The 17,162-nt window shown below is 43.3% G+C and overlaps 1 protein-coding gene across 1 annotated transcript in view; it reads left to right on the top strand.

The window, feature by feature from the left end:
- The window catches only part of LOC121548767 (pre-mRNA-processing factor 17-like), a 55,411-nt gene that overhangs the window by 24,299 nt on the left and 13,950 nt on the right, over positions 1-17,162 (top strand). The window contains exons 10-12 of the mRNA XM_041860314.1: positions 450-551; positions 1,386-1,501; positions 1,936-2,069. Of these exons, the coding sequence (XP_041716248.1) occupies positions 450-551; positions 1,386-1,501; positions 1,936-2,069 (352 nt within the window). The remainder of the gene's footprint in view (positions 1-449; positions 552-1,385; positions 1,502-1,935; positions 2,070-17,162) is intronic.

A 17,162-nucleotide genomic window follows, 5' to 3' on the forward strand; every position in this document is an offset into this window, starting at 1 on the left:
TCTAGCCAGGTGAGCCATGGGAAGGCCTGGCTGGTGGACATGCAGACTAGCCTCGACGGACCATGTTATCGCCACGGTAACAGTGTAGCGCTGATAAAAGGCGGTCTTAAAGGGTCATTTCAAAATGTTTCACCGTCATATTAATCATCTCCAGAACACACATAGGGGAGGGGATGAGAGAGAGGGATGGAGGTAGGAATAAGTGGAGACCAGGGGGAAGAGATGAGTTGAGAGAGAGAGAGAGGATAGAGAGAGGGATGGAGAGAGGGATGGATAGAGAGAGAGAGGAGAGAGGATGGGGAGAGGATAGAGGGAGAGGATAGAGGGAGAGGATATTCCAACAATGTGATCTGACAGGCAGTGGGATCAGGGGGCTATGACAGAATAACAGAACAGGAAGAATATGTGCATATGTAATGTGTGAGTGTTTCTCTCTTGTCTCCCTCCAGGCCACAGTAAAGCGGTGCGGGATATCTGCTTCAACAACACTGGGACTCAGTACATGAGTGCAGCCTACGACCGCTACCTCAAACTCTGGGACACAGAGACAGGTCGGTCCTGCCGCGGTTGTGGTGACCAGGATAGAAATGCCACGAACGTTCCACAACGTTGCAGCCTTCTGAATGCAGCCCAGGCCTGGGGACTTTCACTGAACAGGACAGTCGTGGCCATGATAGAAATGCCACGAATAAAGCTGTCACGATTACTTGCTTAACATAGTCAGAGAAGCATGTCAGTTGTTGTGGCCTGCTGAAGGTGGCCAGCATTGTGGGACATTCAGATAGAAATGTGTTGTCTGTGGGTTCTACCATAAGGACTATGGAGGGTCTCTGCTCCCCACGAAGATAGAAATGGAGTGGTATCAAACGCATGGAAACCACTTATTTGATACCACTCCATTGACTCCATTCCAGCCATTATTATGAGCCGTCCTCCCCTAAGCAGCCTCCACTGGTAGATGTTGGTTCTACCACAAGGAGCAGGGAGGGTCTCTGCTCCCCCAGCAGAGGGCAGTACAGAAACTAATCCTCCACTTGTTGCTCTGAAGGACCGCTGAATTGTCATAGCACCTTGTTTACTAGTCACTGAGCTGTAGGGTTAGGGCCCATTCCATTGACATTTAGTCAACTTGTATTGACAAATTGAAAATGACCTATTGTAATGAGGATTTTTCTCATCATCGATTGCATTGAATATACAAATCTGATTGGATTGACAGAATGCCACACCGGCAAGTTATGGCTGGCTGTTGGTGGTGTTTCTGCCACAGAGATTCTATTAATTCTAATATGTAAATATATGGTTTCTGCAGTATAATGAAGACACTGTGTGTTGCAGACAGTCAGTGGGGGTTGTTCTGAAACGTGTAAACTGTCCCTCCACAGGCCAGTGCATCTCCCGCTTCACCAACAGGAAGGTGCCGTACTGCGTCAAGTTCAACCCAGACGAGGACAAGCAGAACCTGTTCGTGGCCGGCATGTCTGATAAGAAGATCGTTCAAGTACTGTCATCACACACACACACACACACACTCTACCTAGAGGCTGCTCAGTATGAGACAGGATTGTATTTCATGCTCCGTGGGCTCCTGTGTAGTGTGAGACTAGAACAAGGAAAAATGTAGAGAGCGAGGACAGGACAGAGAAAGAAAGAACAGAAAGAGAGATCTGTGAAAGATAACAACTCACTGGGAACAGTCCCTTCGCTGGAAAATAATTAAACTGCTCCTGGAATAAATCAATGTGTCTGTAAACGGGCAATCGTCTGCCCCCTAATTAAACTGTACTATTGGTGTGTGTTCTAGTGTTTGTCTGTGACAGGAGTGTGTTGTGTAATTATTATTCCCATAGCTGTGTGTTTAACCTGTTTTCAATTTGTATTAATTGACTTATTTTCTCTCTCTCCCTCTCTCACCCCTTTCTCTCGCTCTCTCAGTGGGATGCGAGGACAGGGGAGGTGGTTCAGGAGTATGACCGTCACCTGGGCGCGGTCAACACCATCACGTTCGTGGATGAGAACCGCCGTTTCGTCAGCACGTCAGACGACAAGTCCCTCCGCGTGTGGGAATGGTGAGTGACACAGAGACTGCTGAGGTTTTTAAATCAGCACAGTTCTGAAATGGAAATGATTCAACAACATTGTTGATGAGTCGCATCATAGCATCACTCCTGGTATTATGCTTCATTTACATAATATACTGTATCTCTGGCATGTACATTAGGGCCAACAGCTTGTCTTGACAGAATTCTAGATACCTCTGCAAACTGAACTTATTGCCAAAGAGTGTTTAACAAGTGATAAAGTGCAAATGAGAGTAGTGGAGGAATGTGTTTGGTTGACTGGGTTATGGTGCTATGGGTGGCTTGTCATGGGAAGTTCAGTACTGTTGGTATCGATGAAAAGTCCTCTCGTCTTCTAGCTTGTCATTTCAGGGTCTTACCTACCAGATCTTATTCCGCTTTCATATTTTTTTATTCGCTTATGACGTGTTTAGCTATATTATTTTGTCAGGGCAAAAAATGTTTTCAAGCCCGCCGAGAATTATTTGCAAGTTAGCTTGGTTCCCATGGCGATAAACACATGCTGTTGTTTTTACCTCGCTAAGATTATAATTCTTTAAGACCCGGTGACTAAGGACATAAGTTTCATAGGGATTCTTGGAGGGACTGTTTTATAAGAACAATGCGTATTCCTTGAAATACCCCCCTTTTCCCATCAGTTGTGTTCCTTTCTGTAATATCTGGTTGGTGTGTGTGTTTAAGCAGTAGGATTGACTGGTAAGGAGAGGGTGCCAGGGATGCCAGCTGTGGCTTTAATAGTGAAGTCTGGAGAGAGAGTGGGCATGGTCGCTGAGAAGGGAGCGTTATGCATTCTTGCTAGTATGCCTAATATGGCTATATGTGAGTGAAGGGGTTGAATGCGCCGCCACCTGTTTGGTCTCCGTTGCAGTTTTTACAGTTTATTAGAGACACTGTACAGTTGTGGTCAAACGTTTTGAGAATGACACAAGTATTGGTCTTCACAAAGTTTGCTGCTTCAGTGTTTTTAGATATTTTTGTCAGATGTTACTATGGTATAGTGAAGTTTAATTACAAGCATTCCATAAGTGTCAAAGGCTTTTATTGACATTTACATTACGTTTATGCAAAGAGTCAATATTTGCAGTGTTGACCCTTCTTTTTCAAGACCTCTGCAATCCCCCCTGGCATGCTGTCAATTAACTTCTGGGCCACATCCTGACTGATGGCAGCCCATTCTTGCATAATCAATGCTTGGAGTTTGTCAGAATTTGTGGGGTTTTGTTTGTTCACCCGCCTCTTGAGGATTGACCACAAGTTCTCAATGGGATTAAGGTCTGGGGAGTTTCCTGGCCATGGACCCAAAATGTCGATGTTTTGTTCCCCGAGCCACTTAGTTATCACTTTTGCCTTATGGCAAGGTGCTCCATCATGCTGGCTAAGGCATTGTTCGTCACCAAACTGTTCTTGGATGGTTGGGAGAAGTTGCTCTCTGAGGATGTGTTGGTACCATTCTTTATTCATGGCTGTGTTCTTAGGCAAAATTGTGAGTGAGTCCACTCCCTTGGCTGAGAAGCAACCCCACACATGAATGGTCTCAGGATGCTTTACTGTTGGCATGACACAGGACTAATTGTAGCGCGCACTTTGTCTTCTCCGGACAAGCTTTTTTCCGGATGCCCCAAACAATCAAAAGGGGATTCATCAGAGAAAATGACTTTACCCCAGTCCTCAGCAGTCCAATCCCTATACCTTTTGCAGAATATCAGTCTGTCCCTGATGTTTTTCCTGGAGAGAAGTGGCTTCCTCGCTGCCCTTCTTGACACCAGGCCATCCTCCAAAAGTCTTCGCCTCACTGTGCGTGCAGATGCACACCTGCCTGCTGCCATTCCTGAGCAAGATCTGCACTGGTGGTGCCCCGATCCCGCAGCTGAATCAACTTTAGGAGACGGTCCTGGCGCTTGCTGGACTTTCTTCACAACAATTGAACCTCTCTCCTTGAAGTTCTTGATGATCCGATAAATGGTTGATTTATGTGCAATCTTACTAGCAGCAATATCCTTGCCTGTGAAGCCCTTTTTGTGCAAAGCAATGATGACGCACGCGTTTCCTTGCAGTTAACCATGGTTAACAGAGGAAGAACAATGATTTCAAGCACCACCCTCCTTTTAAAGCTTCCAGTCTGTTATTCTAACTCAATCAGCATGACCTCCAGCCTTGTCCTCGTCAACACTCTCACCTGTGTTAACGAGAGAATCACTGACATGATGTCAGCTGGTCCTTTTGTGGCAGGGCTGAAATGCAGTGGCAATGTTTTTTTGGGATTAAGTTCATTTTCATGGCAAAGAGGGACTTTGCAATTAATTGCAATTCATCTGATCACTCTTCATAACATTCTGGAGTATATGCAAATTGCCATCATAAAAACTGAGGCAGCAGACTTTGTGAAAATTAATATTTGTCATTCTCAACTTTTGACCACGACTGTACTTGTTAGCTTTTATGATAGAATGTGCTTGTTAGGGTTAGTGTTGTCACAATACCAGGATCTTTACTTCGATGCCAGGTTTAGTATCACGATACTCAATAACAAAAACAAAGGCGTATTAGCCAAAGTCACAGAATGGCACTTGATCCAGACATATAAACTCAGCTTCTGCTGTGTTCAATGTGTTGGGCATCTTTTGAGTTCAATGTCATTACATTTGAAAATGTAGTATTTAAAAAATTTTGGGGACAGCCATGGATGCAATAATGAATCAATTATACAATCAATTTGACTTTGGTAAAAACAATCTAACTACAAAACAACAATGGTAATAATTTATTTGAATGGTGAATCTTTATGATAAACAAGATGTAGCCTAGGTCTATTCACAAAACAGGTGAATGCATATTATTCAATAGGAGTGTCTGCATGCATTGAATTATTGAGCTTGTAGCTGATTTCATGAGGCTACAGATGACAAACAATCCCTCCCATTTAGGACTTATTTGATTGGCAACTGCTTGGATTATTTTATTGTACTGATTAACAACATTTGCATAGAAGAAGCAATCTCTTCTTTTATAAAAGTGTGTGCTGTCTCTTTAAGAAAGTAATGACATCATTCACTGAGGCAGAACATGGCTATGGAATCTAGTGGAAACCAGACTGGAGGCAAGGTAGACGAAGAAGTGAATTTGTTTTTGTTGGCGAGGGAGTCTAAGTGAATTAATAAAGTTTTGGGTGACAAACAGCTTTACAATTAGCATATTTTTTGTTATGGTTATCATATTATCATAAACAAAGTACTAATAATAATAATAATAATATGCCATTTAGCAGACGCTTTTATCCAAAGCGACTTACAGTCATGCGTGCATACATTTTTGTGTATGGGTGGTCCCGGGGATCGAACCCACTACCTTTTGCGTTTCAAGCGCCGTGCTCTACCAGCTGAGCTACAGAGGACCACTAGGGTAGTGAATTGTTTGCTTCAGCTGTAAGCTGGCAAGGAAAGTTAGCCTACAATTAAAGCTGGAAGCTACCGGTATAGTCTTGCATTGTAAAAGTGTTCTAGCCTGTATGGACATTGTTTTGCGAACAGTAATGAACAGTTTCAACATTTCTACATGCCATGTTGCATTATTGAAGTGTGTTAAACCTATCAGTCCCGAGCCCTCAGCAAAAATCGGCTTTTCATTTATCTGACTTCCATTTATCTGCATGTCCAGCCCCTTTATTTAGCCTCACAATGAAATGATTTACCATGTTATTTTCAGGACAACCAGGGCTACAAGTAGAACATAAAACTATTCGACATAAACAGTTGCATTCATGAGTTTTTTATTGACAAATGTCAATAATAGAAATAAGGTCCACCAAAGCAAAAACCTGATAAAAATGAATTTATATGAATGCTGTAAGTACAGAAGGGGTATGCTCAGTGGGAAATTAATATCCAACTAGTCAGTGACCACTGTGTGGAGTTTGAAGTTTGTGACAGCAACTATGTGAGCCTGTTACAGCATTATAGACTCTAGGTCCTTGGATTTCCTATGATCTTATATGTAGAAGAACCCCTTTTAACGACGCTTGTGTAGCTTGTGAGTGTCTTAGAGCAAAACATGTTACACGTGCATGTTCGTGAGAGTCTCAGCTTTTCATAGATAGATTTTAATAGTTTGTAGCTCTACAGATGTTTTTGTAAAAATGACCCGGCCCCAGGCCCCTTCTGGATCCGTATCACAAACACTTCTTTAGCTCAGCCTCACACAGACTAGTGGATGCAAAAGAAATCGATGAATCCAATGGTACAACCCATAAGTCTGTAGCTCAAACACACAATGTTTAAAAGGCGGCAGGTTGCCTAGCGGTTGGTCCAGTAACCGAAAGGTCTCTGGTTCTAATCTCTGAGCTGACTAGGTAAATCTGTCAATGTGCCCTTGAGCAAAGCACCTAACCCCAATTGTGTCTGCTAAATGACTAAAATGTAAAAGGGGTAAGTCCTAAATCACGCTGTTGCGATGGTGGGACTCATTGGGTTAACTTCTAAGCAGCATTTGTTTATTTATTTGGGTCCCCATTAGCTTTTGCAGAAGCATCAGCTACTCTTCCTGGTGTGTACAAAAAACACAAAACATGACAAGTAACAAAATACTGATAGACAGGACAGTCACAAATTTAAAATACAATGATATACAAACAACGAAACCCAAAAATTATACAAACAATACAACGACAACAAAATAATGTGTGTTAGTGTGTCTGTGTTTGTCCCCTCACAGTCCCCGCCGTTTCATGAGATTGTTAAAGGTAATTTTGCTGTAATTGGAGTTGGGAGTTCCATGTTATCATGGCTCTGTATAATACTGTGCGTTGCCGTGAATTGATTTTGGACTTGGGGACTGTGAAGAGACCCCTGGGGGCATGTCTTGTGGGGTATGTATGGGTGTCTAAGCTGAATGTTATTTGATTATGCAGACAAGCTGGAGTTTTCATCACAGTAATATTTCTCATGAAAACTAGAAGATAAGCAGTTAATCTCTTGTCAACCCACAACCAGAAAAGACTGGCATGCCAGTGTGATTTAGGATGTTATTTCTGTTTGTGCAGTTAAGGGAAAGGCGTGCTGCTCTGTTTTGAGCCAGCTGCAGCTTTGCTAGGTCTTTCTTTTGTGCACTTGACCATATTGGCGCCGGAGGGGATGGCTGCCGTTTTACAGGCCCCTAACCAACTGTGCTATTTTGTTAGCTGGCAGGGTTTTCCATGCATTGGCAGGACAGAGAAGCTACGTCTGGTAAGATGAGGGGCGGGGGTGTGTGTCTATTTGTCAATAACAGCTGGTGCGCAATGTCTAATATTAAAGAAGTCTCAAGGTATTGCTCGCCTGAGGTAGAGTACCTTATGATAAACTGTAGACCACACTATCTGCGAAGAGAGTTCTCATCTATATTATTCGTAGCCGTCTATTTACCACCACAAACCGATGCTGGCACTAAGACCGCACTCAACGAGCTGTATAAGGCCATAAGCAAACAAGAAAATGCTTATCCAGATGCGACGCTCCTAGTGGCCGGGGACTTTAATGCAAGCAAACTTACTGACCTAATTTCTACCAGCATGTCACATGTGCAACCAGAGGAAAAACAACTCTAGACCACCTTTTATTCCACACAAAGATGCATACAAAGCTCTCCCTCGCCCTCCATTTGGCAAATCTGACCATAATTCTATCCTCCTGATTCCTGCTTACAAGCAAAAACTAAAGCAGGAAGTACCTCGCACAATACGGAAGTAGTCAGATAACGCGGATGCTACGCTACAGGACTGTTTTGCTAGCACAGACTGGAATATGTTCCGGGATTCATCCAATGGCATTGAGGAGTATACCACCTCAGTCATCGGCTTCATCAATAAGTGCATTGACGATGTCGTCCCCACAGTGACCGTACATACAGTTGAAGTCGGAAGTTTACATACACTTAGGATGGAGTCATTAAAACTCGGTTTTCAACCACTCTTGTTAACAAACTATCGTTTTGGCAAGTCGGTTAGGACATCTACTTTGTGCATGACACAAGTAATACACCATGGGACCACGCAGCTGTCATACTGCTCAGGAAGGAGACGCGTACTTTGGTGCGAAAAGTACAAATAAATCCCAGAACAACAGCAAAGGACCTTGTGAAGATGCTGGAGGGAACAGGTACAAAAGTATCTATATCCACAGAAAAACAAGTCCTATATCGTCATAACCTGAAAGGCCGCTCAGCAAGGAAGAAGCCACTGCTCCAAAACCGCCATAAAAAAGCCAGATCGTACCTTTTGGAGAAATGTCGACTGGTCTGATTAAACAAAACTAGAACTGTTTGGCCATAATGACCATCATTATGTTTGGAGGAAAAAGGGGGCTACTTGCAAGCCGAAGAACACCATCCCAACCGTGAAGCACGGGGGTGGCAGCATCATGCTGTGGGGGTGCTTTGCTGCTGGAGGGACTGGTGCACTTCACAAAATAGATGGCATCACGAGGAAGGAAAATTATGTGGATATATTGAAGCAACATCTCAAGACATCAGTCAGGAAGTTAAAGCTTGGTCGCAAATGGGTCTTCCAACTGGACAATGACCCCAAGCATACTTCCAAAGTTGTGGCAAAATGGCTTAAGAACAACAAAGTCAAGGTATTGGAGTGGCCATCACAAAGCCCTGACCTCAATCCTATAGAAAATGTGTGGGCAGAACTGAAAAGGCATGTGCGAGCAAGGAGGCCTACAATCCTGACTCAGTTACACCAGCTCTGTCAGGAGGAATGGGCCAAAATTCAACCAACATATTGTGGGAAGCTTGTGGAAGGTTACCCGACATGTTTGACCCATGTTAAACAATTTAATGGCAATGCTACCAAATACTAATTGAGTGTATGTAAACTTCTGACCCACTGGGAATGTGATGAAAGAAATAAAAGCTGAAATAAATCATTCTCTCTACTATTATTCTGACATTTCACATTCTTAAAATAAAGTGGTGATCCTAACTGACCTAAAACAGGGAATTTTTACTAGGATGAAATGTCAGGAATTGTGAAAAACTGAGTTTAAATGTATTTGGTTAAGGTGTATGTAAACTTCCGACTTCAACTGTACATATCCAACCAGAAGCCATGGATTACAGGCAACATCCGCATCGAGCTAAAGGCTAGAGCTGCCGCTTTCAAGGAGCGGGACACTAATCTGGACGCTTCTAAGAAATCCGGCTACGCCCTCAGATGAACCATCAAACAGGCAAAGCGTCAATACAGGATTAAGATTGAATCCTACTACACCGGCTCTGACACTCGTCGGATGTGGCAGGGCTTGAAAACTATTACGGACTACAAAGGGAAACCCCAGCCGCGAGCTGCCCAGTGACGCGAGCCTACCAGACGAGCTAAATGCCTTTTATGCTCGCTTCGAGGCAAGCAACACTGAAGCATGCATGAGCGCACCAGCTGTTCCGGACGTCTGTGTGATAACACTCTCGGTAGCCGATGTGAGCAAGACCTTTAAACGGGCAACATTCACAAAGCCGCGGGGCAAGACGGATTACCAGGACGTGTACTCAAAGCATGCGCGGATCAACTGGCAAGTGTCTTCACTGACATTTTCAACCTCTCCCTGACCGAGTCTGTAATACCTACATGTTTCAAGCAGACCACCATAGTCCCTGTGCCCAAGGAAGAGAAGGTAACCTGTCTAAATGATTACCGCCCTGTAGCCCTCACGTTGGTAGCCATGAAGTGCTTTGAAAGGCTGGTCATGGCTCACATCAACAGCATCATCCCGGATACCCTAGACCCACTCCAATTCACATAGCGCCTCAACAGATCCACAGATGACGCAATCTCAGTCGCACTCCACACTGCCCTTTCCCACCTGGACAAAAGGAACACCTATGTGAGAATGCTGTTCATTGATTACAGCTCAGCGTTCAACACCATAGTGCCCACAAAGCTCATCACTAAGCTAAGGACCCTGGGACTAAACACCTCCCTCTGCAACTGGATCCTGGACTCCCTGACGGGCTGCCCCCAGGTTGTAAGGGTAGGCAACATCACGTCTGCCACTCTGATCCTCAACACTGGGGCCCCTCGGGTGCGTGCTTAGTCCCTTCCTGTACTCCCTGTTCACCCACGACTGCGTGGCCAAACACGACTCCAATACCATCATTAAGTTTGCTGACGACACAACAGTGGGAGGCCTGATCACCGACAACGATGAGACAGCCTATAGGGAGGAGGTCAGAGACCTGGCCGTGTGGTGCCAGGACAACAACCTCTCCCTCAATGTGAGCAAGACAAAGGAGCTGATCGTGGACTACAGGAAAAGGTGGGCTGAACAGGCCCCCATTAACATCGACGGGGCTGTAGTGGAGCGGGTCGAGAGTTTAAAGTTCCTTGGTGTCCACATCACCAACAAACTATCATGGTCCAAACACACGAAGACAGTCGTGAAGAGGGCACAACAACACCTTTGCCCCCTCAGGAGACTGAAAAGATTTGGCATGGGTCCCCAGATCCTCAAAAATGCACCCAAGTCATTGACTGTTCTCTCTGCTACCACACGGCAAGCGGTACCGGAGCGCCAAGTCTAGGACCAAAAGGCTCCTTATCAGCTTCTACCCCCAAGCCATAAGACTGCTGAACAATTAATCTAATGGCCACTCAGACTATTTACATTGACCCCCTGATCTCACTGATCTATATACTACCCCACAATGTCAAAATTGAATTGTGTTTTTAGAAATGTTTACAAATTAATTAAAAATGAAAAGCTGTAGTGTCTTGAGTCAATAATTATTCAACCCTTTTGTTATGGCAAGCCTAAATAGGTTCAGGAGTAAAAATGTGCTTAACAACTCGCATAGTAAGTTGCATGGACTCTGTGCAATAATAGTGTTTAACATGATTTTTAAATGACTACCCCATCTCTGTAACCCACACATACAATTATCTGTAAGGTCCCTCTGTCGAGCAGGGAATTTCAAGCACAGATTAAACCACAAAGACTAGGGAGGTTTTCCAGTGGTTCGCAAAGAAGGGAACATATTGGTAGATGGATAAAACATTAATTAAAGCAGACATTGAATATCCCTTTGAGCGTGGTGCAGTTATTAATTACACTTTGGATGGTGTATCAATACACCCAGTTACTACAAAGATACAGGAGCCCTTCCTAACTCAGTTGCCGGAGAGGAAGGAAACCACTCAGGGATTTCACCATGAAGCCAATAGTGATTTTAAAACTGAGTTTAATTGTTGTGATAGTAGATAACTGAGGATGGATCAACAACATTGTAGTTGCTCCACAATACTAACATAAATGACAGAGTGAAAAGGGAGCCTGTACGGAATAATAATATTCCAAAACATGCATCCTGTTTGCAATAAGGCACTAAAGTAATACTGCAAGAAATGTGGAAAATTAAATTATATTTTTGTTCTGAATACAAAGCGTTATGTTTGGGGCAAATCCAGCACAACACATCACTGAGTACCACTTCATATTTTCAAGGATGGTGGTGTCTGCATCATGTTATGGGTATGCTTGTCATCAGCAAGGACTAGGGAGTGTTGTTAGGATTTACATTTTACATTGTAGTCATTTAGCAGACACTGTTATCCAGAGAATCGAACCCACAACCCTGGCGTTGCAAGTGCCATACTCTACCAAGTGAGCCACATAAGACTAGGATAAAAATAAACAGAAAAATTTATCCAAAAAAAAACGGAATAGATCTAAGCACAGGCAAAATCCTAGAGGAAAACTTGGTTCAGTCTGCTTTCCAACAGACACTGGGAGAAACATTCACCTTTCAGCAGGACAATTCCTTAAAATACAAGGTCAAATATACATGTTCCTGAGTGGCCTAGTTACAGTTTTGACTTAAATCGGCTTGAAAATCTATGGCAAGAAAATGGCTGTCTAGCAATAATCAACAACCAACTTGACAGAGCTTGAAGAATTTTAAATAGAATAATGTGCAAATATTGTACAATCCAGGTGTGCAAAGCTCTTCGAGCAGGGGTGTCAAACTCATTTTAGCTCAGGGGCCACATGGAGGAAAATCTATTCCCAAGTGGGCCGGACCGGTAAAATCATGGTATATATAACTTAAAAACAACAACTTCAGATTGTTTTCTTTGTTTTAATACTATCAACATAAAACATAAAGCTGGAGCCTGAGGACAGTGTGTCCAAAATAGTACAAGCACAACATCACTATTAATCATAAAACACCTGAAGTTTATTTGAAAATTCTAAAGAAAAAGAACACACAAACACACAATGCCTCAGTGATTCACATAACTGTTTCACAGATCACAGAACTATATCCGGGTGTCATTTCTCAGGCAGAAATGTAGATACAAATAATGAAATCCTGTTCCCCAAACAAGTGCAAGAACCACAGAGTCAAGAATAGGTTAAATATACAAATAAAATAAAATCAATTAAAAACAATAGCACATCAACATAAAAACATATAAACATAAAGCTGGAGCCTGAGGACAGTGTGTCCAAAAGCACAACATCACTATTAATCATAAAACACCAAGTTATTTGAAATTCTGAGGACAAACAACACACAATGCCTCAGTGATTCACAGAAGTATATCACAGATCACAGAACTATATCAGGGTTTCTCATGCAGCACTTTAAGTGGGGTTGCATAGTTTATTTGACTCCTGATACCTGGCATCTTTTAGCTTTCACCAGCGCATCAATATCAGGCGTCACATCCTGAGTGGCAGCCAACTTCAGGATGTGATTCAAGTGCTTGTGCGTGAGCCTTGAGCGCAGCTTTGTTTTATTCATGACGTTATCCATCTTTAATGACTTGCAACACAAAGCCTCCTGGTGCAAAATACAGTGAAAAGTCCAAAAATCACGTCCTCCATTTGCAGATTGCACTTTCTCTCTGAACTTTGTCACAACGCCTGCTTTTTCCCGATAATTGAGGGCGCACCATCTGTAGCCAGGCTGACAGCGCGGGACCAGTCCACTCCGACCCTGTCCAGCGCGCCGACGAGTGCAGTGAAAATATCAGCTGCTGTCGTTGTATCTGTCATCGGCACCAACTCCACGAACTCCTCGGTGACGGTCAATGTGTCATCAACTCCGCGGATGAAAATGGCCAGTTGTGCAACATCTGTAATGTCCGTGCTTTCATCAATTGCAACCGAAAACGCAATAAATGACTTTACTTTTTGCTTCAACTGGCTGTCCAAATCCACTGAAAGATCGGAAATCCTGTCTGCAACTGTGTTTCTTGTCAGGCTGATATTTGCAAAAGCCTGGTGCTTTTCAGGGCACACAATATCTGCTGCCTTCATCATGCATGTTTTTACAAATTCACCCTCACTAAATGGTTTTGAAGCCACTGCGATTTCATTAGCAATGAGGTAGCTAGCTTTCACTGCAGCGTCACTGATGTCTCGGCTGTGAGTAAACACAGACTGCTGTTTCTTCAGACCCACCAACAGTTCATTCACCTTCTCTCTTCTCCGCTGTCCTTGAAAGTTGTCATATTTGTCGGCATGAAGACTCTCACATAGTGGCGACGAAGGTTATATTCTTTCAGCACTGCAACATGCTGTGAACACACCAAACATACAGCTTTCCCATTCAATTCCGTGAATAAATAGAAGGATGACAATTTTTCTTGGAACACTCTGCACTCTGCGTCCACTTTTCTCTTTTTTGACAGAGACATATTGGGGCAATGAGGGTGCCAAAGCACATAATGTTAAAAGTAGAAGCCGTAATAAATATCGCGGGCAAAACAAAGTAGCTCATCCGGACTGGCTGCACTTGCTTGACCTATTTGCTCTGCCCCGGTATAAACAGTTTGCTTGCTTAACACAATTGCTATTGCGCCATCCAGTGGACACAATTGGAACAGCAGTTTCTTTTATTGAAAAATTGCAGCTCATTTTTATACTTTACAAAATCATCTCGCAGGCCGGATTAAACCCGTTTGCGGGCCTGATCCGGCCCGTGGGCCGGACGTTTGACACCCCTGTCTTAGAGACTTACCCAGAAAGACTCATAGCTGTAATCGCTGCCAAAGGTGATTCTAACATGTATTGACTCAGGGGGTTGAATACTTATCTAATCAAGATATATTAGTGTTTTATTTTCAATTTGGGAAAAAAAGTTCGAATTTTCCCTCCACTTTTTTTTTTTTTTTTTACAATTAAATCAATTTTAATCCCACTTTGTAACACAACAACATGTAGAAAAAGTAAAGGGGTGTGAATACTTTCTGAAGGCACTGTATCTGTTAGAGAAGCTACCGTTGAAGAACACTGGGCTTTATTGGATAAATAACTCTCCCACCATGTCATGGCAGGTGATGTAAAGCCATAGCAAGTGAGTTTTTTCAATAACAATTCATGATCAATAACATCAAAGGCTGCACTGAAATCTAACAATACAGCTCCAACTATCATCTCATTATCCATTTATTTTAACCAATAATTTGTCATCTGAGTCAGTGCAGTACAAGTTGAGTGCCCTTCTCTATGTGCATGCTGAAAGTCAGTAGTTAACTTGTTCTCTGAACAATAGCATTATATGCCACCTGGGCTGGTTACAGGTTTTCCAGTCCTATGGGGCGCTTCACCTCAATGATCCATCTGCAGCTTTTCTGTGATAATTTTTCTCACTTTCTCCTCAGACTCCGTCCAGGTCTCATGTGGAGACTGGGATGCCATCCACAACAATGTTATTCCTCCTGGATTGCCCCTCTAGATCAGGGATCATCAACTAGATTCAGCCACGGGCCGATTTTTTTTCTTTCTTGAGGGAATGGTCAGGGGGCCTGAACATAATAACAAATAATTTGTAGACTGCACAGGAGGTTGGTGGCACCTTAATTGGGGAGGAACGGGCTCGTGGTAATGGCTGGAGCGGAACAGGTGGAATGGTATCAAACACATGGTTTCCATGTGTTTGATGTTTTCATGTGTTTGATGCCATTCCATTCGCTCCGTTCCAGCTATTATTGTGAGCCATCCTCCCCTGAGCAGCCTCTACTGGTAGACTTCAAACTGACCGCAAGAAGCCCAAACAGATATAACATTTGTCTAAAACATTATCATTTCAAACCTTGCTTACATTTGTATACGATCACATATATCTCTCTTTTATACGGGGGAATACTTTGGAACAGATTTCCTAAATTAAAATCACTTGGAGTTGATTTGTTGGTGTTTTTACAGCCTTATGGCCAACTACAGTGGGGAGAACAAGTATTTGATACACTGCCGATTTTGCAGGTTTTCCTACTTACAAAGCATGTAGAGGTCTGTAATTTTTATCATAGGTACACTTCAACTGTGAGAGACGGAATCTAAAACAAAAATCCAGAAAATCACATTGTATGATGTTTAAGTAATTAATTTGCATTTTATTGCATGACATAAGTATTTGATACATCAGAAAAGCAGAACTTAATATTTGGTACAGAAACCTTTGTTTGCAATTACAGAGATCATATGTTTCCTGTAGGTATTGACCAGGTTTGCACACACTGCAGCAGGGATTTTGACCCACTCCTCCATACAGACCTCCAGATCCTTCAGGTTTCGGGGCTGTCGCTGGGCAATACGGACTTTCAGCTCCCTCCAAAGATTTTCTATTGGGTTCAGGTGGCTGGCTAGGCCACTCCAGGACCTTGAGATGCTTCTTACGGAGCCACTCCTTAGTTGCCCTGGCTGTGTGTTTCGGGTCATTGTCATGCTGGAAGACCCAGCCACGACCCATCTTCAATGCTCTTACTGAGGGAAGGAGGTTGTTGGCCAAGATCTCGCGATACATTGCCCCATCCATCCTCCCCTCAATACGGTGCAGTCGTCCTGTCCCCTTTGCAGAAAAGCATCCCCAAAGAATGATGTTTCCACCTCCATGCTTCATGTTGGGATGGTGTTCTTGGTGTTGTACTCATCCTTCTTCTTCCTCCAAACACGGCGAGTGGAGTTTAAACCAAAAAGCTCTATTTTTGTCTCATCAGACCACATGACCTTCTCCCATTCCTCCTCTGGATCATCCAGATGGTCATTGGCAAACTTCAGACGGGCCTGGACATGCGCTGGCTTGAGCAGGGGGACCTTGCGTGCGGTGCAGGATTTTAATCCATGACGGCGTAGTGTGTTACTAATGGTTTTCTTTGAGACTGTGGTCCCAGCTCTCTTCAGGTCATTGACCAGGTCCTGCCGTGTAGTTCTGGGCTGATCCCTCACCTTCCTCATGATCATTGATGCCCCACGAGGTGAGATCTTGCATGGAGCCCCAGACCGAGGGTGATTAACCGTCATCTTGAACTTCTTCCATTTTCTAATAATTGCGCCAACAGTTGTTGCCTTCTCACCAAGCTGCTTGCCTATTGTCCTGTAGCCCATCCCAGCCTTGTGCAGGTCTACAATTTTATCCCTGATGTCCTTACACAGCTCTCTGGTCTTGGCCATTGTGGAGAGGTTGGAGTCTGTTTGTGGAAAGGTGTCTTTTATACAGGTAACGAGTTCAAACAGGTGCAGTTAATACAGGTAATGAGTGGAGAACAGGAGGGCTTCTTAAAGAAAAACTAACAGGTCTGTGAGAGCCAGAATTCTTACTGGTTGGTAGGTGATCAAATACTTATGTCATGCAATAAAATGCAAATTAATTACTTAAACATCATACAATGTGATTTTCTGGATTTTTGTTTTAGATTCCGTCTCTCACAGTTGAAGTGTACCTATGATAAAAATTACAGACCTCTACATGCTTTGTAAGTAGGAAAACCTGCAAAATCGGCAGTGTATCAAATACTTGTTCTCCCCACTGTATAAAAAATATAACAGTCTATTTTCCCAGTCATCTGTAATAATGATTCACAGACAGTGCTGATGTCATCTCCCGTGGATTTACAGTAAGTCTATCAGGTCATCCACCTCTCCCTAGGAGAACTGCAAACTGTTCTTAAGGTCTTGGACCTCTCTGATCAGATCGTCCATTCTTTTGTTAGTTGAGTCCACCAGTATTTGGACAAAGCTCTTTTCCTGTTGCTGTAACAATAGCTTGTAGACATATTTTTGTTGATTTTAAAAGATCATGCACCCGTGATAGCGAAACACTGTC

This window comes from Coregonus clupeaformis, chromosome 33 (assembly GCF_020615455.1).
Source record: "Coregonus clupeaformis isolate EN_2021a chromosome 33, ASM2061545v1, whole genome shotgun sequence".
Lineage (NCBI taxonomy): Eukaryota > Metazoa > Chordata > Actinopteri > Salmoniformes > Salmonidae > Coregonus > Coregonus clupeaformis.